The 22,509-nt window shown below is 38.7% G+C and overlaps 1 protein-coding gene across 1 annotated transcript in view; it reads left to right on the forward strand.

Moving 5' to 3' along the window:
- The window catches only part of LRRC75A (leucine rich repeat containing 75A), a 1,985,298-nt gene that overhangs the window by 529,818 nt on the left and 1,432,971 nt on the right, over nucleotides 1-22,509 (forward strand). Inside the window, exon 2 of the mRNA XM_044054240.1 lies at nucleotides 17,646-17,774. Coding sequence (XP_043910175.1) covers nucleotides 17,646-17,774 — 129 coding nt within the window. The remainder of the gene's footprint in view (nucleotides 1-17,645; nucleotides 17,775-22,509) is intronic.

The raw sequence follows: 22,509 nt of genomic DNA on the forward strand, positions 1-22,509 counted from the left end.
ATATGAAGGATCTCTGCACTGGAAGTGCAGGTACAGCTGAGATTAATATAACAAGTAATGTGAGATGTATGCAATATTAGTAATGCAAATATCTAATGCCCTTGCTTCTGTGACCTCACTGAAGGACTACTAGCAAATGATATGATACAGTTTTCTGGGAGATAAAAGCACTTGGGTCATTAAGGTACAAAGACATAGACTGCATATGTATTTATATCTACAAGACTGAACAGTGCTGTTTTCTTTCTTGAACACGGTCATTGCAGATATTCAATCTGGAAAATAGAAGAGACATTAAGAATTATTTGTAAAAAGAATACTTATTTTGTAGAATAGCAAATATCTTTCACTCTAACTGCATAGAAGTATTTAAAATTAATGTTTAGTTTTTAATCTGTTCTGCAATATTATAAGAAGACTATAACAGCAAAGGCCTCTGGCTGAAAATTATTTATTTTTGGTGAGCTTCTAGATATTATATGGTAAGCTATAAAGCAAGTTGGCAGACTGGTTATAGATGGTCCAGCTTCGCTATTGAACCATTAATGCAACCAAAAGGCTGATTCCTGCTGTAACAGATGCACAGTAAACTAAAAGAATTGTGTGCATTAGCCATGTTCAGAGTGTGACATGCTGGAATGAGTGGCATGATCAGCCGTGTTCAGAGTGTGACATGCTGGAATGAGTAGCATGATCAGCCATGTTCAGAGCGTGACATGCTGGAATGAGTGGCATGATCAGCCGTGTTCAGAGTGTGACATGCTGGAATGAGTAGCATGATCAGCCATGTTCAGAGCGTGACATGCTGGAATGAGTGGCATGATCAGCCATGTTCAGAGTGTGACATGCTGGAATGAGTAGCATGATCAGCCATGTTCAGAGCGTGACATGCTGGAATGAGTGGCATGACCAGCCGTGTTCAGAGTGTGACATGCTGGAATGAGTAGCATGATCAGCCGTGTTCAGAGTGTGACATGCTGGAATGAGTAGCATGCAAGACAGCAGCACTCTATGCCATTCATTATAATGGTGCACTAAGCACCTCAGCAAGCTGAATGGCACTGTGGGGGTGGGCATGTAGAATGACAGGTGGGGTGCATAACAGTGAAGCACTGAGTTCTCTACAGTGTGCATTGTTACTTAGAGTGCAGACTACAGTGGAATAAGGGTGCATAACATGCTGGCACTCTACTTTATGAATTTAAATAGCATAAAAATGACCTGAGGAGGGGCTACTGGACAATACCATTTGGAAACATAGCACTTCAGCTCTGTGCACCTTACATTTATATTTAAGTGGATGCTATATTCTACTAAAGGTGCATAAGAGAACACTGTGTACTGTACACATCAGATGTGCATTAGACTCTAAGGATACAGTGGTGTTGCTACATGGGGTCATGTGCCCCAACCCCCCTCCAATGAAACTTGGTGCCCATATAAGTGGATCAGTCCCTGGAATACTAAAAAAAAAAAAAGGAAATAGTTTTTTTTTAATCAGTTATCTCTGATCAGCTCCCTTTTGTGCAAGCATGGTTCCTGTTCCTCCACAGATGAATCACCCTGATTTGGCTCTTGTTTGTACAAGCCCAATTCCTGATCCTCCTGAGCAGACATGGTTCCTATTCCTGCTAAGCTGGCTTTTGAAGTGTGTTTTTTGTGAACAGAAACTCGACTTTTGAGACTGGGATTACATATTTTTGTATAAAAACAGGGATGGTTAGGAGAATTGTATATGTGTGTGTGTTGTGTTGTGTGTGTGTTGTGTTGTGTTGTGTTTTGTGTGAGTGTGTGTGTGTGTGTGTGTGTGTGTGTGTGTGTGTGTGTGTGTGTGTGTGTGTGTGTGCGTGTGTGTCTTTCAGAAAAGCAGCCAGAAGACACTTTCAATGTATTTTCTTTAGAAGGTATATCATTATATGTGACAGGCAAGACTTTTTATTCCATTTATTGAGATATGGGCTGATTATAAGTTGTGGTACTAATGAAAGCTAACATTTCTGCAAACTCCTAGAAGCAGCCCAGCCTGGATTGTTTTTTTGTGTGTGTGTGTGTGTGTGTGTGTGTGTGTGTGTGTGTGTGTGTGTGTGTGTGTGTGTGTGTGTGTGTGTGTTTTGACTTGAGAATTCTGATGCATACCTGAGTTTCTAAAGACAGATGCAGACCTGATTATTCCGAAAGTAAATGCAAGTCATCGATAGTTTCCAGATTATCTTTCAGACGACATATTTTATACAAGAGGGACACTGTTTGGTTAAGTGACTTGTTAAGAATTTTTGTTCAAATAAGTTGAGAATTATTTTGGTCTGCTCCTTGTAAAAATTGTTGCTTTCTGGCTATTTGTTATAGATTGCAGTTACTAAATAACAGGCATGCAAGTTTCAGACTTTATGTCCTTCAGAAAATGCTTATTAATGCAACTTTCTAGGTATATAAGAAAGATTTAAAAGGTATTCCTGATTTTTTAGGTCTTTGTCTCTGATTCTTGAGGTAAGTAGTTTGGTGAGAACATGGGTACAATGAGATACACTATATGGTTCCCACAGCAGTGAGCTGAAATACACTTCTTGGTCATTTATGTGTTTGTTCATTCAGTTGATTCCAAGCAAACATCTGAATGTGCGCAGTTATACAAAGGGCTGTAATTTTTTGCCACATGTATGTGTGTTTACTCTGCATCCTAGAATAGTTATGGTATAAAGGAAGGAAATTATTGTAGTAAACAGGAGTGTCAGGGTCTGTTGAAAGATCACCTTAACATGCTGTGACAGCCAATGTGAAAAGACAGCAATATACATTCTGTTGTACAACACTGTGCAGTGGCTTTGGTAGTGGAGGGAGGTAACTCCTATCCAGCATGCCACAAATTTACATACAGCACCAGATATTTGAAGGCATAACCAGTGAAATTTGGTTACCCATGGAAAGCCACAGTCCTCTTCCATAGTAGAATATTCTGCATACGGATTATGATAGCCTAATAAAGAGTCCCAATGAAGGCGAAATCACCAGAGCAAGTACCATAGTAAAAGCAAGCAATTTTGTAATGATTTTTGTGAAAACTGAATAACTTAGTTTACAACTTAAGAAAATGCATGTTATGAAAAAAATCTTCAAAAAAATACTCTGTTCCAAATGTAAGCATTGTAGCATATAATAGAGAAATGTAACCCAAAATCTATTTTAACTTCATGCAATATCAAATATAAACCAGAAGCACAAACGTTTTGGTGAATTAGTGAAGATTCCATTTAATTTGTGCAAAAGATAACACAAAACACTATCTTCAGCAGAACAGAAAAATGTCTTCTAACAGTTCAGGGACAATCATTTCATCAGCAGACAGTCTCCATACCAACTTCCCACGTGAGGTATCTGGACTTGACCCCCCCCCCCCCACTGTAAAAAAAAAAAAAAAAAAAAAAAAAAAAAATCATTGCATCAATGTATGTTTTGTTTTATAGATACACAAATCACAGCTTGTATTCCTTCTTGCTCCACCCAAATACACTTCAGTCCTGAAAACTTGGAATTTCAGCAGCAAACACCAGGGGCCAGTCACTTCATCCACGGCCTCCATACTCACTGCCTATTTTTTTCTAATCTGGTCTGACACTATCAGCTTAAAAGAAAATGGAAATAATTGTTGCATTAATGCATTTTTCATACACACAGACATCACAGGTTGTATTCCATCTTACTTCTCCCAAATACACCTTAGTCCTGCAAAGCCAGAATTACAAAAACAAAAATAGCAAGGCCAATAATTCCATTCGCAAGCAGCCCCTATAACCACAACCTACCTAAAGTATCTGCTTTGATTCTGACAGGATAAAAAAATACATTAATGCATTTTTCTTTCACAGAACAGTAACTGCAGCATGTATTCTTGTATGCTTCAAACAAATGCATATTAACCTTGCAAAAGCCAGAATTACAGTAGCAGTCAGCAAGGCCAATCTTTTCATCCACAGTCCTTCCCCATATCTGTTGCCTACCCACAGTGTCTGGTTTCCTGCCAGGATAAAAAAAGGACTTTATTTTTAATTATTTGTTGACCCTGCCAGGATAAAAATATTTACATTCATGTATTTGTTTGCATCACCGGAACAATAATAGCTTATATTCCAACTTTGTTTCACCCAAATACACATTAGCCCTCCAAAGTTAGAATTAGAATAGCATACTGTATGGCACATCTTTTCATCCACAGACAGCTCTGTACCCACTGCCTATCCATAGTATGTGTTTCATCCTGACAGGATAAATAAATAAAACAAAAAATGGTAGCATTAATGTATTTTGTCTCACAGGGGAATGGTAGTTTAACTGTCTTTATGGGCTATTTGAGTTTAGCATTTGTTTTGTAAAGGTGAGAATCAAACCTTGTACTTCATGTCTGTGAGGTAAACAGTTTAAACAATTTCCAACCCCAACTCCCCCAACAAATAATACCAACACGTATTCGAGCTTGTTTACAAAAATGTTCATTAGTTCTACAAAGTAATAATTATAACAGCAAGCAGCAGGGCTAATTTCATCTACAGACAGCCCCCATACATATTTCTACCTACAGTATCTGGACTGACCATGCCATGTTTAAACAATAAATAAATAAAACAATGGTTACATAAATGTATTTTTTCACACAAACAATAATCACAACTTGTAGTCCATCTTATTTTATCCAAAATAACACATTATTCCTATAAATACAAAATTACAACAGCACCTGGTGGTGCTGCGGTAGCGTTGTCGCCTCACAGTAAGACGTTGTCCTGTTCGATTCTCAGCTAAAGTGTCTTCTGTGTGGAGACGTGTGAATGGGCGTACCTTCATTGAAGGCTGTGCGTCAGGCCTGGCAAGTCGGTATGTAAAAATCTACTGCCAATCATTAGCAGGCCGGAGTTCCGCTGTGGCGACCACTAACTGGGAAAAGCCGAAAGATACAACAACAACAAAATTACAACAGCAAACAGTAGGGTCAAATTTCATCCACAAACAACCCACATACCCCCTGCCTACCTATAGCATCTGAACTGAACTCACCCTACCAGGATAAAAAGAAATAATGGCTACATTGCACAGAAAACGGTAGTTATAGCTTGTATTACAGCTTACCTCATTGAACTACACATTAGTCTTACAAAGGCAACAGCACAACAGTAACAATCATTTCATCTATAAACACATCCCTGGACCACATAGTATCTGGTTTCACACTGCCAAAATTGGAAAAAATATGTGCTACTATCCAGATAAATTCCAGGATCAACTTTTTGTAAACAAGAAATACCTCTCAACCTCTTCGTGCAAGAAATCTAGACAACGACTGACAAAAGGTGGGGGGGGGGAAAGGCCCAAAATAGGGACATATTTTGAATATTACTCTTATAAGTTTAGAAAGTTGCTAGAGTAACAGGATTTGTTTTAATATACATTTTCTGAAGGATTTGAAGTCTGAAACCCAAATGTAAGTCATTATTTAGTGTCTTCAGTCCTCAGATCATCCCAGTCATTTGCCAGAAAACCATAAATTTTATGAAGAACAGACCAAAAATATGAGTCAAAAAACTGGACATTCTGTGAAAATCTGTACAGTTGAGAGGTATGCAGGATAAAAAAAGCTTCCTCGTCACGTGTATGCATCACTTTGCTATGAAAATAATTGTGTTCAGAAACTGGTAGCAGACAACTATTCCCTACTTTCTTGTTTTGTTCCTGGCTGCTGCTACCACTCCTCTGCCAGTGAATTAGACATACCCTGAGATTCTGCTTTTTAGACGCATTATTTTGCATTTATTTGCACTGAATTTATGTCTTTATACTGATCTGCTTACATAATTGTATGCCATCAACCAAAAACTTGAACTTTTCTTTCAAACCTTCTTCAAAATCATTTATAAACATGTTGAAAGTATATCTAAATACCGACTCCTTGGGTACTTGATTAGTTTCCACCATTTCATTTATCAAGTCTTCTACTCATATGCCCTCTTATTCTACTTGTAATAGTACTCAAATCGCTACTTATTGCAATATCAGTTCTATGATCTTTCTATGCAATGCAAAATCAAAAGGCCAGCACACAGTGGTGTTGAATCTCAAATTCAAACTTTTATAACAACATGTCATATAAGGCAAAAAACAGACAGGTTTCGGCTGACGAAATACAAAGCCTTCCTCAGTGTGAATCATAAACCAAATGAATCCATGCCCGTTTTAAAATATGTTCTGAACAAAAGACCTGCTGATTGGTTGGCTATATGCATTCATTAAGGCCAGGTGGAAATAAACCACCCAACTTAATAATCCATTTGTTTTCTTTGTTATTAAGCATATTGTGCCAACCAGATTTAGTAACTTATCTCCAATAATTCTGTCAGTGATGGTAAACCTAAAATTAGCAGTGGTGTGTACCAGGCAATGTTTATATAAAGCACTGGTTAGTCTTTTCTGCCTGATATCACTGATGTAATCAGATATACGTATCCTAACTGGTCGGGAAGTTTGTCCTGTATAGAACCTTGAACAGGAACAGGTGGCAAGATATTTATTTTTATTTATTTTATTTATCATTTGTTGACCGGGAAAGTCCGACTAGGTTCCACAAAGCCTGTTTTCAGTGGAGGCCCGGGGAGAAATGCTCCAGATGCATGTCTTTGGAATAGATAACCCAATCTGTACCACAATTTGCCAAAAATTTTATATCAAATACTGTTCCTGTGTTTTTGAACTGTTTGGATTTGGCCAGCCTTGGGCAATGAGCACAATTTCCACATGGTATACAACGCTGTAATACATCCCCTGTCAATGTACATTGACATTTGTCACCAACTCGGGGGGTGGGGGTCCCTATTTGTAATGACTAAAGTATGACCCCAGAGTTTTTCCCCTATGAAAGGAAAATAGTCATTTGTCGCGTAAAATATCAGTCTGTTGTCAGCTAATAGCATGTTCCAACATCTATTGATACTATCCAAGAGTTTATTAGTGTTATGTCCAAAGGTGGTCACTAGCAGAATATCAGGATGGCTAGACTGCTGTTTCCCTTTGTATGCCAACAAATCCTTCCTATCAAATGTGGAAGACCAATTACTGGCTGTCAATATGTTGCTAATTTTATAGCCTCTTTCCTAGTTTGCAGTCATCTGCAAACCATTAGCCAAAGGCCTTCTATGTTAGCCTGTACTTCAGAGAAGTAGATACCAAACAGGAAGGTCCCAGGACTGAACCCTGTGGTACTCCACTTATCACTGGTTTGAAGTCAGATTTGAAGTCTGCAACTTTTACAGTGTGGGTTCTGTCAGTGAGCCAGTTGGCAACCCATCTTGTGACATAGGGATTTATACCTAGTTTTAGTGAGTTTAGCTATAATTCCAGAATAGGGGATGGTGTCAAAAGCCTTGGCGAGGTCAAGATAGGCTGTGTGAACCACCTTACCCTCGTCTACGGCTTTGATGACTGGCTCAAAGAAGTTGATCAGGTTCAGGGAGGCAGGATCTGCCTTTCACAAACCCGAACTGGGTGGGGTCCAGAGTTTGGAGGTTAACAGTGTCTTTGTTTATAAGTTCTATGATGATATGTTCCATGGCCTTACAGACCAGGCTCGTTAAGGCTAATAGGGCGATAGTTCCTGGGATCAGTGGTGGCTCCCCTTTTGTGGAGTGGGATAACTGTTGCTGTGCACCATTCAGTGGGAACAAAGCCTGATGCAAGGCTAATATTGAACATGGTGCTTAGGTGGGGAGCCAGTTCGTTCTGAAGTTCATGTAAAATGCAGTCTGGGATGTTGTCCGATCCCATGGATGCTGTACTTTTGGCTTTAGGGAGTGCAGCTTTTACCTGCATAGTTGTGATTATAGGGACTCTGCATTCTTCATGTATAGATATGGGCCCTTTAGGGGGTGAGAGGGGGGTAAAGTTAGCACTGAACCTATCTGCCAGGATGTTGGCAATATCAGTTGGTTCTGTAATTTTTGTGCCATTGTGCTCTAACTCAGAGCAGATGTGGGTGTTGCCATTGAGATTCTTGACATAGCTATAGAATGCTTTGTGGTTGTCCCTAGAATCAGTGGCAATCTTGTTTTTGTAGCTAGCTTTGGAGGATCTTATATGGGATCTCAGCTTCTTACTGAGGCTAAACAGGGAGCTCTTCCACTCTTGGGATTTTACTCTCTTTTGCAACGGTTTCTTCTTTCTGTTGTAGAGTTTGTTTATGGCAGGGGACCACCAGATTGGCTTCCTTTTTTTTAGAGAATAGCATCTTGGTTCTGTTTGGGATAGCACAATCCATGCACTCGTGTAAGTGCTTATAGAGTGCATTTGTGTAGGATTTAGCAGTTGTAACTGTATTGTCCATCTGCATGGTTGTCCTGAAATTCACTACTTCTGTCTTAAGAAGCATGAAGTTGGCTTTGGAGAAAATTTTTACATTGGTTTCCTTAATGGAGGGTGGGGGGTGGGATGTGGATATCTAGGGTGATTAGTTATGGTCAGATCTGACCAATGAGGAGTTGACTTCAGGTGTGGAACACCGGTCACTCATGTTGGTAATGACTAGGTCTAGGATATTATTGCCCCTGGTGGGGGTGTGGATAAGCTGATCCAGGGCATTGGAGTTTATGAATAACAGAAAGCATTTAGTTAAGGAATTGATACATGAGTAGTTTTCCCAGTTAATGGTGGGGTAGTTGAAATTTCCCATTATTAGGGTGTTTGGTTGAACCCTAATATTTGCCAGTATATCAAGAAAAGAGGAGTGGGAATCCTGGGGCATGATGAGGGATCTGTAGCAAGCTACAATTTGGAGTTTTGCCCAGAGTTAGTTGCACTTGGATAACCTCGGATGCATTATGCTGGGCAACTAGCCTGGAGGTGTGGATATCCTTAATGAATATGGACACACCTCTGCCTTTGGTGTTCCGATCCAGTTTAGATGGCCGAAAAGTGTGGTATGAGTTATAGCCTGGTAATGCGGGGGTGCTCTCTGGATCCTTGAACCAGATCTCAGTCACTGCACAGATATCAATGTTCTCCATTTTAAGGAGTGCCTCGAGTGAGTGCGTTTTGAGATTTAGACTTCTAGCATTGAGTAGCATTACCCTCAATTTTTGCTTGCCTGTTCCTGTTATGGTGGTGAATTTGTCATTTGAACCTTGCCTAGAAAAGGCACTGTAGGGCTGGCAAGAGCCTTAGCCAGTATCTGGAATCCCAGTGGTGATGGGCAGAGGCCATCTCTGGCAAAGCATTGAGGTCTGTCGACCATATCATTCCAGGCAGACAGGTACTGGATCCACTTAAAATGACACCAGAAGCTTAGCCAATTGTTGAAGTCAATCATTTTGCCCTTGTACTGCAGTATCATTCTGGACAATGGCAGGATGCTACTCAGGGCTAGGGTCATATTGCCTGGGCTACAAGATCAGAGAGCTCTTCCATCTCTCTTTTAATGTAGTCCAGGGAGGTACATCTTGGGTCATTCACACCAACATGGACAATGACAGAGTCATATTTGTACTTTTTGTTGAGTGACCTGAGTTGTGGGTTATGTGGTGGATCCTGGCACCTGACAGGCAGCTGACAGTAACCTTCTCCTTGTCTAGCCTGGTGAGTGGGACATCAGTGTGCCTGACTATAGAGTCACCTATGACTAGTGTGTTGGGTACGATGTTTTGCCTTATGGGCTGTGGTTGAGTGGCACACTGAGTTTGTGGGCTGTGTGTCATTTGGGTTGTGTTGGGGGTGGAAGTTGCTTGCATTTCTGCTTTGGAGGTCTCTGTTGCTTGAGCAGATTATCATTGAAAGCCTCTCCGAATGTTTTTGTGTTTCTATGTGTGGATTTTGGTGGTGTGGGTTTAGTGGGACTATGTGATGAGTGTGGTGTGGTGCAAGTGTTTACCTTCTCTTCTTGACTGTCAAGTTCGGTCTTGGTTAGAGAGAGCTTTACCTCCAGTTTGGCTAGATAAGTGTATCTCTCACAGGTTGTAGTGTTGTCTGTGTACATTTGCCCCAAGATGCCCAGATTCATCAAATAGACAGGAGAGAACACTGGAAGCTGACCCTTGGACATACCTGAATAAAAAAACTATTTCCTCTAGACAAGTGAGAAAAGTGAGTAGAAGAGCTGTTTTTCTCTAAGCAAGTGTGGAAAAGTAAGTTCAAAAAGGTTTTCCTTTAGGTAATGAGGAAGGTTGAGTGCTGTAGTAATTTGTAGCTTATTTAGTGCTTACAACAAGTACTGAACCAAGTGCTGAGCACGAATAAGCAAATTCAAGTGCTAAAACTAAGAACCTGTATCTGAACTAGACTAGTTACAGGAAAGAAACAAGTGAAAATGTGGGCTTTTAAATCAGAAAGTTGAGAGAGATGGAAAAATTGCCCAAATGGCCAATAACTACAATTTCTGGGCCAGAAACCACTTCTTATGTGGTAGATAGGTTACCTAGTGCTTACCACTCCTTCTGATAAGCTAGCAGGCTTCCCTCCAACACAAAAAGGCTTGGGGGCCTCAGGAGCTTACAAACAGTCCTGAATACAGCAAATCTGTATCTGGACTAGACTAGTTACAGGAAGGGGGGGGGGACAAGTGCAAATGCGGGCTTTTAAATCAGGAAGTTGAGAGAGATGGAAAAACTGCCCAAATGGCCAATAACTACAATTTCTGGGCCAGAAACCACTCCTTATGTGGTAGATAGGTTACCTAGTACTTTCCATTCACACTGATAAGCTAGCAGGCTTCCCTCCAACACAGACAGGCTTGGGGGCTCAGAAGCTTACAAACAGTCCTGGTTATAGCAAATCTGTATCTGGACTAGACTAGTTACAGGAAAGGCAGGAAACAAGCGTACATTTTTTGTTACAGTTAAGCAGAACACAGGGAGATTCTAGCAAAGTTTTTTTTATTTTTTTTTGTAAAGGAAAGCAGAAGATAATTCAAGGTTAGGAAACTAAGTGGATTGGCCTTCTCAAATGTTCTCTCTGTATTAGGTAGAATGAGCTAATGACTAGACTGGGAGGAGTGTCCCAGATCAAATTTACAGTAGGGGGTGGGCAACTGCAAAGCCACCAAGTATAACAAGTATATCTGAGCACATCAGTGATATCAGGCAGAAAAGACTAACCAATGCTTTATATAAACATTCCCTGGTACACACCACTGCTAATTTAGGATTACCATTATTGACAGAATTATTGGAGGTAGGATTACTAAATCTGGTTGGCACAATATACTTAATAACAAAGAAAAGAAATGGATTATTAAGTTGCTTGGTTTATTTACACTTGGCCTTAATGAACACTTATAGCCAACCAATAAGCAGGCCTTTTGTTCAGAACATGTTATTTTAAAAAGGGCATGGATTTATTTGGTTTATGATTCACACTGAGGAAGGCTTTGTATTTTGTCAGCTGAAACCTGTCTGTTTTTTGCCTCATATGACATGTTATTATAAAAAGTTTGAATTTGAGATTCAACACCACTGTGTGCTGGCCTTTTGATTTTGCATTGCACTGAGGTGTTTTGGGGCCATGCACTTGCTGTACTTGCAAGAGTGTACTCTGTTTGCGAACTTTCTATGCAGTCCATCAATGCCCACTCACCAGTCTCCCCCAACTGGATACTTGCTTACCCCTGTCAGCTTCCTCAGTGTAAAATAACCACCACAATTCAAAATAGCTAACTACTGCAACTTTTCTTGCAAGCTTTTTAAAACAGATTAAGGATATGTTGTTCATATTTCTGATTTTAACAATAGTTTTAGTGCTTTCTTGAATATCCTCCTAGCCCTCATGCATGTTCTTCACTTTGGCTGGGAGGTTGATTGATTGTCTGGGCTGTGCAAGTAATAAAGCAGATCTGTTCAGAGGGCAAATAGCTGGGGAAAAAGTGAAGAAATCTATTGGTAAATTAACTTACCAATAGATGTGACCAAACTGATAAAGCTGTCCAGATTTCTGCTTGCAGTAAGTTTGAAATGTGGTAAGTAACCGTTAGACAGACATCACAAGCACAACCACATTTAAAACTATGGCAAACAAAAATGTCAAGAACTTTATTAGTCAAGATGGAAGATGCAGTTGCAGTAGCTAGTCACTTGTTACTTGTAACAAAAATGCAAACAAATAAAGTACATATGTTTTAATTTCACCTGAAACTATTAACTTTTTTCCCATAGGTTGTATGTCAGGTTGTCAAAAAGGGGGTGGCACATTACCCTGCGCCAAGGCTTAAATCCACCACTGGCTTCATCACATGAGCCGCATTCTTTGAGTATGCTTCTTGTTTTGCTTACTGTTAGTGTGTTTATCATTTGGCTGTGAATAAACTGGACAGTGTGAAGTCTTTATGTTTTAATGTTAAAATGCTAACTTTGAAAGCATTTTTAATCTAAATTGCTTTTTTACAGGCACATGAGAGTGAAATGCACTGTGTTAGGCTACAACAGCTTGTCAAGTACTTGTCCAGATGATGAAGGCTATGAGCTGCTTTCCTGTAGTACAGTTTTTGATTCCCCTAGCCTTTGTTTGTCTAGTGTGAGTCTGACCTAGTCAGTTCACCAGAAAATGCTCCTAGACTGCTCTTGAAAAGGGGCGCTTGTGTCTAGTAGGCTGTCCCAAGCTATTAGCAAATGCAATATAGATTTGTCTTTCTAATTCCTGTACCCTTCAGATAGCTGCTAATTAGTGTTATGTGCTATTTGGCTAGGAATGCAAGCACATCTGTTGTAGTTTAATGGATTGTCAGATGTATTTGCAATAAATGTGACTTTAAAAAGTTTACTGTTGCTCATTCACTGTTTTCAGCATGAGAGTGTTTGGTTCATCAGGCTGTCAGTGTTTTTTTTTGTTGTAAAATTTTTAATAAAAGTTGTAAATTAAATCCATATCTCTGTGATCATTGCAAAAGCAAAGAAGAATATCATATAAACACTGACATGTTTTTGAGCAGTCATTTATGGTAATTGGGAAGAGTCAGACAAATAATGGGATATTGGTATGGCTTCAGAAAGTCCACAATCCTGCCTAGGGCTCCATTTGACCATGAACAGGCTCTGATCTTATTGTTCAGAAACTGCATGGGTATTTGCCTCATACTTAACGCTGTTTTTGTTTTTGTATCTTTTAAACCAGGTAAAGGGAGCAACCCAGGAGCACTGTCTGGTTAAGTAACTTCTCAAACTCGCTTAACAGGCAAATTTAGGTAGAAAGAATCAAACTCTGTACCACTGGCTATAAGAAGCAGCTCACTAAGAGCTTAGAGCCTTAATCCTCTGCAGTAAGTGCTAGATCTTCAATCATGTCTTCATTTTCTCACACATCACTGACTGTTAAAAATCACTAAGGTTTATTTTCAGTCAGTAATGCCAGTTATTAGGGTTTCATAGTTTTTTTCAAATGTCCAGAAAAGGCATTTTGTTGCCAAACAACTGTTGCTCTATTAACTCTTAAGTAAATTAGAGTAATATTTAAAATTTGTTCTTGATTTTGTACCACTCCATTATTTTTGAGTTTGTCCAGAATTCTTGACCAAATAGGTTGAGAGTTATGGTGCTACCCCAAAACATTTGGGTCTAAATTATTTCTATTGGCTTAATTTCAGCAAAACAGGAATAGAGTACTAGGTGGTTCATGTTGCTGCATTTGCTTGGTACAGTTTTTGTTTTTCAGTTTGTAGTTTTTCTTGGAGGGGGCTGGAAAACTAATGTGTTTGTTTACAGTTACCATTGTATCTCAGTTATTTCATTATATATTATTCACTCTGACTATTTAAATGCATCAGAATATTTAAGTGTTTATCATATTTCAATGAACCTGCCATAATAAAGTGACCTAGAGGTCTTTTTCCCATAACTCACTTCAGTCCCCCTTTAAGAGTAATGCTAAACATGAGGAAATCAATTTTTAACTTCCATGTGAATAGAACACCAGTAGTGTGAGTTACAGGCATTTTGCACAGCTTGTGGAACCTATTTTTATTTTCACTTTTTTGCATAAATTACAGATTAGAGCCCCCAGAGCAGCCCTTAACCTCTTTAACAGTCATTGTAAATGCATGTCTCAAGGCTCCCAGTTTTTAGCCCAAGTGCTGACAGACCCTCTCCCACATTCTTCTTGAGGTGTCAGAACTATCATTGCAACCAGGAGGTATTAACTGACCACATTAGCGTCCACTCCAAAGAACTTTTAACAGTCATTTAAACTAGTTTTGCCTTTCACCTGTGTCTACAGTGGGAAGATGTGTGCTTTATCTTTAATGCTAGCAAAATGTGCTTTATTTGTTCAAAAGTATTTTCCTTACAAAGCAATCACAGCAAAATAAGAATGGCTTTCTGTTCTTGAATTTGGAGTAATGATATTTTTCCTCTCTTAACTGAGTCATACGTCTTTGCACAAGACATTTTTCCTCACCTGCTCTATTGGTAGTCATACCATTGACTTGTACTGTAGCATATCAACAACCATTTTCACTGAGCATGACAAATCAGTATTTTTTTCTGTGTTGTGAACATCATCAGGATCTGCAAGATCGTAGCATTTGATGCTGTTTTTTATTTCCTTTAGGGAAATAATCTTTCTTTTTTATTACTGGATTATGGCTGAGTTGTTGCTATGACACATGTATTCTGTAATTTAATAATATGATGTTTTTTTCCACATGTCCTAAATACCCTGCCAGCTAATACAGTGTTTCTACAGTGTCCTGGGCAGAAAAAAAAACATGGAGCTGCCACTGTAAAGAGACAATTCTGTATTAGTGTTACGGTTCACTGAATAGCAGGACTGTATACCCCATTTAGTAACCTGCAAGGTACTCGAGGAGAGTTATTATTCTGCATCTTGCAGTGCACATATGGGTACATAGCTTTAATTTAAATTTAATGTATTCATTTAACTGGGGAAGTGACTTGGTTTGTCATAGACCCCTTCTTACCATGACCTGAACTACAGTGACTAATTAGTGTATATGGACAGCTTACAGTAGCTAGTTAATATGAATTTTGTTTTGGGGGGGAGGAGGAAACTAGAATATTTAGAGAAAATCAACAGAGACTCAGGGAAAACATGCAGACTCCACATAGTCAATGACTGGAGCTCAGTTCAGACCCCCCCAACCCTGGAGTCATAAGACAGAAATCTTAACCACTGAGCAGCCATGCTGCCCATGTATACTGCACAAGGAGGCAACTGTGTGCAATGTGGACTGTTGGGGTGTGACAAGTATGTAGCAGCAGGCAGTACAGTTCAGCACATGTCTGAAGTGTTTGTACTGATTAACTACTCCTGCATACTTACACTCACCTGCATTTCATTTGGGTTTTATACTTATCAACTGTTCTCATCAAACTAGGGAATCCTGCCATCCTAACGTCTCCTTTTGAACTAACTTGACATCAGAATAGCCCATCCATGCTTCCCAGTGCATTTGTGCAGATGCTGTGCTATGACATTCATGAAGGCACTTTACAGGCACATAATGAAAGCCTTGTCTGCAGTGTGTGTGTGTGTGTGTGTGTGTGTGTGTGTGTGTGTGTGTGTGTGTGTGTGTGTGTACACATGTACATACACACATGTGCATTTATATATGAATGTATACATTCCAGAATGTGTTGGAGATGGTGCATTTCTGCACTATAGTAGCACTATAACTCTAACAGAAACATCAGCTGTGCTTATATAAGACCACAGAGAGCTGTCTCCTGTTTGTGCACAGCAGTAACTGTGATGTAACATACGCATTGCAGAGAACTTTGGTACATTATTCAGGTGTTTCAGAGTCTACAGCAGTTGGATTTTTTTCTGTGTAGCTCATTTGTATGTGGAATGCATTCCAGTTTCATTTGAGGTGTCTAGTAACATATTATTTCTGAAGTGGCACTTGACTTTTTATCCATTGTTCTGTGCATTAGCCTAATGCTGAATATTGGACCTCTGAATCATAGCAATAAGTGGCAAAAGATGAATAAAAGAGGTTTGTTTAACCAGCAATGTCATTTATGCTACTCCCAAACGGGCCATTTGTGCCTCTAAACTCATAACAATTAATCTAGCAAGATGTGTGCATGCGTGCACACCTGTGCTCATGTGCATGCATGTGTGCCCCTAATATAGCATCTGTGTATGTGTTTGTGTGGACATACATGCATGTTACTAATATAACATCCAAATATTTATGTGAACATGCACATATCAGTGTGTACCACTGATGCTGGCATCCATAATGCACAACACAGAAGACCCCACATTGTATCCTTGGTGCGTCCATTGCTTCAGTATGGCTGAGCAGAGTAATGTATCCAGTCTTGATGTTGGTGCCAGAAGTAACCTTTAAGCTTTCAGTGAATATTTTGTAGCTCACTTTGTGTTCTTTTTGGCAGAAAATTGCCAAAACAGAAAATAAACACTGACTGCTCCATCTTTTTTTTTTCTTTTTACTGTAACACTGCATCAGAGAACATTGATCTGGGATGTATGTTTAGTGTACTGAAATGCTTCTTATGGGTTTTAAAAGCTTTGTTGAGTCCAAAAATATGTTTAGTATTGTTAAAAGATAAAATGTAGGAATTAACTGTGCATCATTGCAGTTTGAGAATGCTTGCCTAATTATACCACAGAAAATATTTGTAAACACTGATGGAGATATTTATAGCAGCTTGTGTTAGTGTATTAGAGAACAAAGAATAACCATCCCTCTGTGACACCAGGATTAGCAGCTGTGAAGCACTATGAAACATATTAATATTTAAATCTGTGAATCAACACCTGGCCATGCTTGACAGCTACAAAGTAAGCTATTATTGCACTTGGGGATTTGCACACAAAGTAAACAGTTTGAAAAGGGCCCTACTTTTTCAGTTTCTGCAGGTATCTGTGTACCTTTTTTTTTGGTTTACATGACACTGACCGTTATTTTCAACCGAAAAAAAAGTCACCCTGTTTTGTCATTGGAAGCAGCAGAACTTGAGCATGAAAACTGAAAAAAATGTATTTAGCCAACAATAGGTACATGTATTTATTCTTGTAGCCTTAACATTTACTATGCATGCCTGTCTGTGTTCAGGAATGACCTCAGAACTTAGGTTGGGATGAACTGTATTTGCCACCATACACAGTTCCCTGATATTACAATTATGTTGTGTTATCTGACATAGTGATAAACTGGGTTATAATAACTAGTTCTATTTTGTATAGTTAAAAAGGATCCAAAACTGCAAGTTGTGGGTCATTTGAAAGTGTTCATTAGTTTGGCAATTAGCCCATAGGATGAAGGCTCTGAGCTGTTAACAAGGTACTTCCAATAGTTCATATAGTATAGTGCTTGGTTCCTTCTACCTGCATTCTTCTACTGGGAGGCTATGAGCAAGTCACTTAACCCGACAGTGCTCTGGGTTTACCCCTGAAAAAGGATACCTGTGCCCCGTGAGCTCACCTGGTTAACAAATTGATAATTATAATAACAATAAAAAAAATAAATAAAATCACTTGATGACACCGGATTAATTCAGTGTGACATTACAGTGGTTGTTAAACCTCTTTAAAACAAACAAAAAAAGGTTGAAATTATTACTACATTTGGGTAGAAGTGTTAGGCTTATGATTGTTTTTAAGTTAGACTAGTTGATTTGTAAACCTTTTTCTTCTTCTTTCAGGATTTAGGAATGGAGTCCACATCACTGGACGATGTCTTGTATCGTTATGCCAGCTTCCGGAATTTGGTGGATCCTATCACACATGACCTCATCATTAGCCTTGCTCGATACATCCACTGTCCAAAGCCGGTAAGGTGGCCATTGTTAAAACAAGTTGCCATGAAAACTGCAGTCTTCAGATTAGGCTGAGTGAATGCATTACATGCTTGCTGTCTCCTATATCTCTGATTTTGATAATTGTTAGGCTACTCTTGAAACCATTTTCTCTTTTCTGTTACTCTGCTCCTTAAACCATTGCATTATGCATACATGTGAGGAAATATGTGTTTACTTATATTCTGGAGGAATTAAAATTCAGTGTCTCACTGCTGGGACCTGTATGCAAAGTTTCCATTTTGCTGAGTGATAAAAATGCATCACATCTCTAGAAGCATTAGCTGTATGTAAATAAGTTTGCTTAATGCTTACAGTTTGGGAACTGCATAGTAGAGTAGCAATGGAAGTTTATGATGAAAGTGGCAGTATATTTCCTTTTGTAAAATGGCATTTAGATGATTTGCAAAAAAGATTAATAGTAAACATTTGGCTAGTATACATTCATATAGAAGAATGTGTTAGGTCTTTCAGATGCTGCTGACCGAGAGCATACCTCTCAACCTTGTAGGTACAGAAAATCTGGATATAGGCTCTTGAAAAGTAGGTACATCCCGACCAAAATCTGGATAGCTAATTGGTGTAAAATTTGCAACCTTAATAGCATAAATTCTTCTACTTCAAAGATACCTGTGGGATACCTTCACTCAGAAATGTAAGTATGAAAAAAAAAGCAGAGAACAATAAAATGATACAAAATATAACTATATTTTATTGTGAGATAGTTAGTGTAGAAAACAAAAGATTTCAGCCAGTGACTTCAAACCCTGCTTCCTAATTAGCTCTCTATCCTGTCTATTAACGCCCACACTAAACTGAGGGGTTCTAGTATTGGAGTTGGAGGGGTACACATTTTGACCTAAATGGACTTCCTTCTAAACAGCTACCTCCTTTTCTGACCTTCCTTGAGGAGTTTACTCTTAATATGCATCTGACCCATAGGCTGCCATCTAGGCTTTAAGCTTTGTAATTGCTGGAAGGCAGGGCTGAAGTTTCACATCTTAAGGCTGTATATGCACAGAATGTAGAGGTGGCTGAGTTTGGAACAAATAGCTGATGAATCAGATGTTAAAAGTTTTAGGTTTCCTTTAATATCTAATACAGCTCAGCTCTTGGCCATCAAATCTTTTACGTAGCTATGCATTTTATTACTATAGGAGAAAATGTTAAATTGATCTCTCTCTCTGTACATTTTCTATGTTGGTCAAAGTAACACATTGAGAAAAATATCATAAAATAGTTTTAATTTGGTTATGCTATAAATTCTTAGCCCCACTTTAAAATTAGTGCGTATTTCACTTTTTTATATATGTAATTCAATATCATTTTGTTTTGGGGGTCAGGTACTGGGAGTGTCATTGAAGAGAAAAAAGGGGGGTTAAAGAGGACATGGACTGGTAGTTGGAAGGAAGCATTTGAAAAAGCTGAAGCTGTAGTGTAGTGAGGGGAACTGGGACATTACCATGACAATCAAATGGCCAAGTTTCTCACTTGGACAATGCTGGTAGGATGCAGGCCTTATTCCATAAGCATGTTCATATGCAAGTAGGTAATATATTTGTATAACACACACACACACACACACACACACACACACACACACACACACACACACACACACACACGTTAAAAATGCTCATGTATTTAATGTAACTGGTGTTTTCTTTTTTCATTTTTCTTTTTTTTTTTTTTTTTTACAAAAAACTATTTGCTGAAAAAAAGATGTCATCCCCAGAATACAGTATTACCAGTAAGGGGTGTTGCATGGGTAAAAGGAGTAGGCTGGGGTCATGTGGAACATATAAATGGCAGTAAATGTGTAATTTGTCCAAAGCATTTCCTGCTACTTCTAACAAGCTGGCTGTAGAGTCTAATCTTGAAAGAAACAGAATGCTTGAGAAAGACTTTACTGCTGTGTTAACATTTTGACAGTACATGCCCATGGTGATGCTTTGAGCCAATGAGCCCTGACAGTAACTGCATCCCTTAATGTTAATCATCCTCTCTGGGATATAAAGGTACCTTTTTTTATGATATTTCGAACACGCAAAACTACTGACCCTGTCCCTCATGCTATAGGGGTTTAGTGTTACTGTAAGTAGTTGTAATGGGACCAGTGATAAGTGTCAAAATGTGTCTGGACAGTGAAATTGGAGATAGCATTTTGGGTAATGGTTAGATTGGCAGAGCTGGCAATAACTTATTCAAGAAGGTGCCATTGAGTGTCTCTAAGTAACCTTATATTTGTCACTGATGCCCATGTGCCACACATTCTGTCATATGCAGAATGCCATTAAAATTTGTATTTCACACTTTCTTCTTCGTGATGGAGTATTATAAAGATTTTAATTACTGTCTGTGGTAGCAACAAAAGGATGAAGAATAATGACATTTTCTTATTATTGGTGGCTGTCATGCCTTCGTTATAGCTGGAACAGAACTGTTTGACTTTCAGAGGTGTACCCTAACTCCAGTGGAGAGCTGTCTAACCTGATTCATGAGTGTTTTTATTGATATGAAGGCTGAGCTAATGAATTTACTTACATTCAAAAAAATATATTTCTAGCAGAATGTAAACTTTCTGCTCCTGTCTTTCAGCATCAAGTTATCTTGCCTCTCAGGCTAGTGATGTCTTAAATGTTCTTTGGCAGTGACATCAGTTCTTTTTTCCCCTAGTTGTCTATGCTGCTTTTCTGTTGCCGTGCACATGTTATACATTGCAAAACTTATTATCACTTTGGTTTCTCTACTTTTTTCCTACCAAAGAAAAAGCTTGCACTGGGTATAGCTGTCAAGTTATCTCTGAGATAGGCCAGGATTAAGGCAAATTTTCTAATTCTTCCTCCACATGGTTAGACTAAGGAGATGAATGTTACAAAGGGACCAGCTCAGTGACAACAGCAGCCACTGATGGTTACTGCGACCAGCTCAGTGACAACAGCAGCCACTGATGGTTACTGCTCTATTATGTCAGCTGCTGTGCAAACCCTTTGGATATGTGTAGACTCAATGTATTAGTCCAACTGTTATCTATATAGCTGTCACAGCCAGGCAAGTGAAGGTTGCAAGAGTGTTGTTTTATATTGTAGACGCCTGCACTTAACTTCAGTGTGAAGAAGCTGGTGACCTCAAAAGCAACCACATAAAGTTTGCAAGTTGGCTAACAATAACCCAGTGTCAGGAAGACTCCCAAGATAATCTGTAGAGACCCATCTTGTTGCAACCTCCATTTACTTTCACTGTCACTGACATTTTAGCAACTTCTTCATATGTGATCCACCCATAAGGAATATGGAGGTTGGGATGCCTTTAGTGTGAGACCAAAGATGACCCTGTCTGACCCCTGCAGGAGTAGCAGACTCCAGATAAAATGGCCTTGGCGATCACCTGCTGCACACAAACAAAGCTTCTCTACTAGGCTGCTTCACCTAAGAAGAGCTTTAGCTTCCATTGAGAGGTGATAGATTTGGCAGAAGGTCATTTAGACTGAATCCACATATATTTTTGTGTTAAACTCAAGTGGATAAGCCACCAATAACTCATATTTTTATGATGCAGAAGTGACTTTCTTATTTATATAAATGTATTGTTCAGTTTTATTTTTTTGTTATTGTGCAGCAATTATCTTGCATTTTCATTCACAATGACAATGATAAAACTTTCTTTTGGACGTTATATATGTTTCACTTTATTAAAAAGGGAAAAATATTAGGTAACTGTTGTAGTTAGCAGTAGTAATAAAAATGAACCAATGTTAAACTGTAGTGTGAGCTACTATTTCTGTCACTGATTTGTTGTTTGGCATAGCCATTTCTTTTCAAGTGTTTATATATTAAATTCTTATACTAATACATTTGTCATCTCATATATACAAAAAAAAGATTTTTTTCAAAGAAAATGAATATTCTTTAACTGTGCCTTTTTGGCTCCCAGCTTCTAACTACCAGGCCTTCCACAGTAGCACCGTGGCCTTCATATTGAACTACTGCAGTTGCCCACCAAATATACCTTCGTTAATTGGCTGTATTAGACTAATTAAATGATACCCAATGCAAACGAGTATAATTATAGAATTAAAAGGAAATAAATATTCTGGGATATGAAAATTAAGACATTTAGAAGTCTAACTCAGGTGTTATGGATTATAATCTGAAGAAATCCAGATTAAAAGATGAAATACATAACGTGATCTTCAAGATAAAAGGGGACTGTGAGTTTTATAGGAATTCACATGTATTAATATCACTGTGGCTGTCCATCCAACAGAGGGTTGAACTTTCTACTCAGCTCACTTCAATTCAAACTCCTTAATCAAAACACTTTAAACTGCCTAAGTGGTATCTTTACTATAAGACAAAGATGCTACAGTCTCAGATCCCGACCAATACATGCAGCATCCCTTCACATGCCAGCATCACAAAAAATGTAGCAACCACAGCTTTTCAGTCCTAGGTCCCAAAATCTGTCAGTCCTTACTCCAGGACATATGAGACTGAGATAGTTACATAGATTTCAGAAAGTCCCTTAAAAATACCTGAAACTTATTCCAATTGCAAATATTTCCAAAACCTTTATAAAATCTAACACTTTAAATAAACTCACTTTTGGCACTTATCTTCTTCAAGTCCTCTGGTGACGGTAACTTCATCTTGCTTACATTTTTACTTCAACTGCCCCAGTTTCCCTGTCATTATCCTATATATCCACCCTC

This window comes from Protopterus annectens, chromosome 13.part0, assembly GCF_019279795.1.
Source record: "Protopterus annectens isolate FY-2018-M chromosome 13.part0, PAN1.0, whole genome shotgun sequence".
Lineage (NCBI taxonomy): Eukaryota > Metazoa > Chordata > Ceratodontiformes > Protopteridae > Protopterus > Protopterus annectens.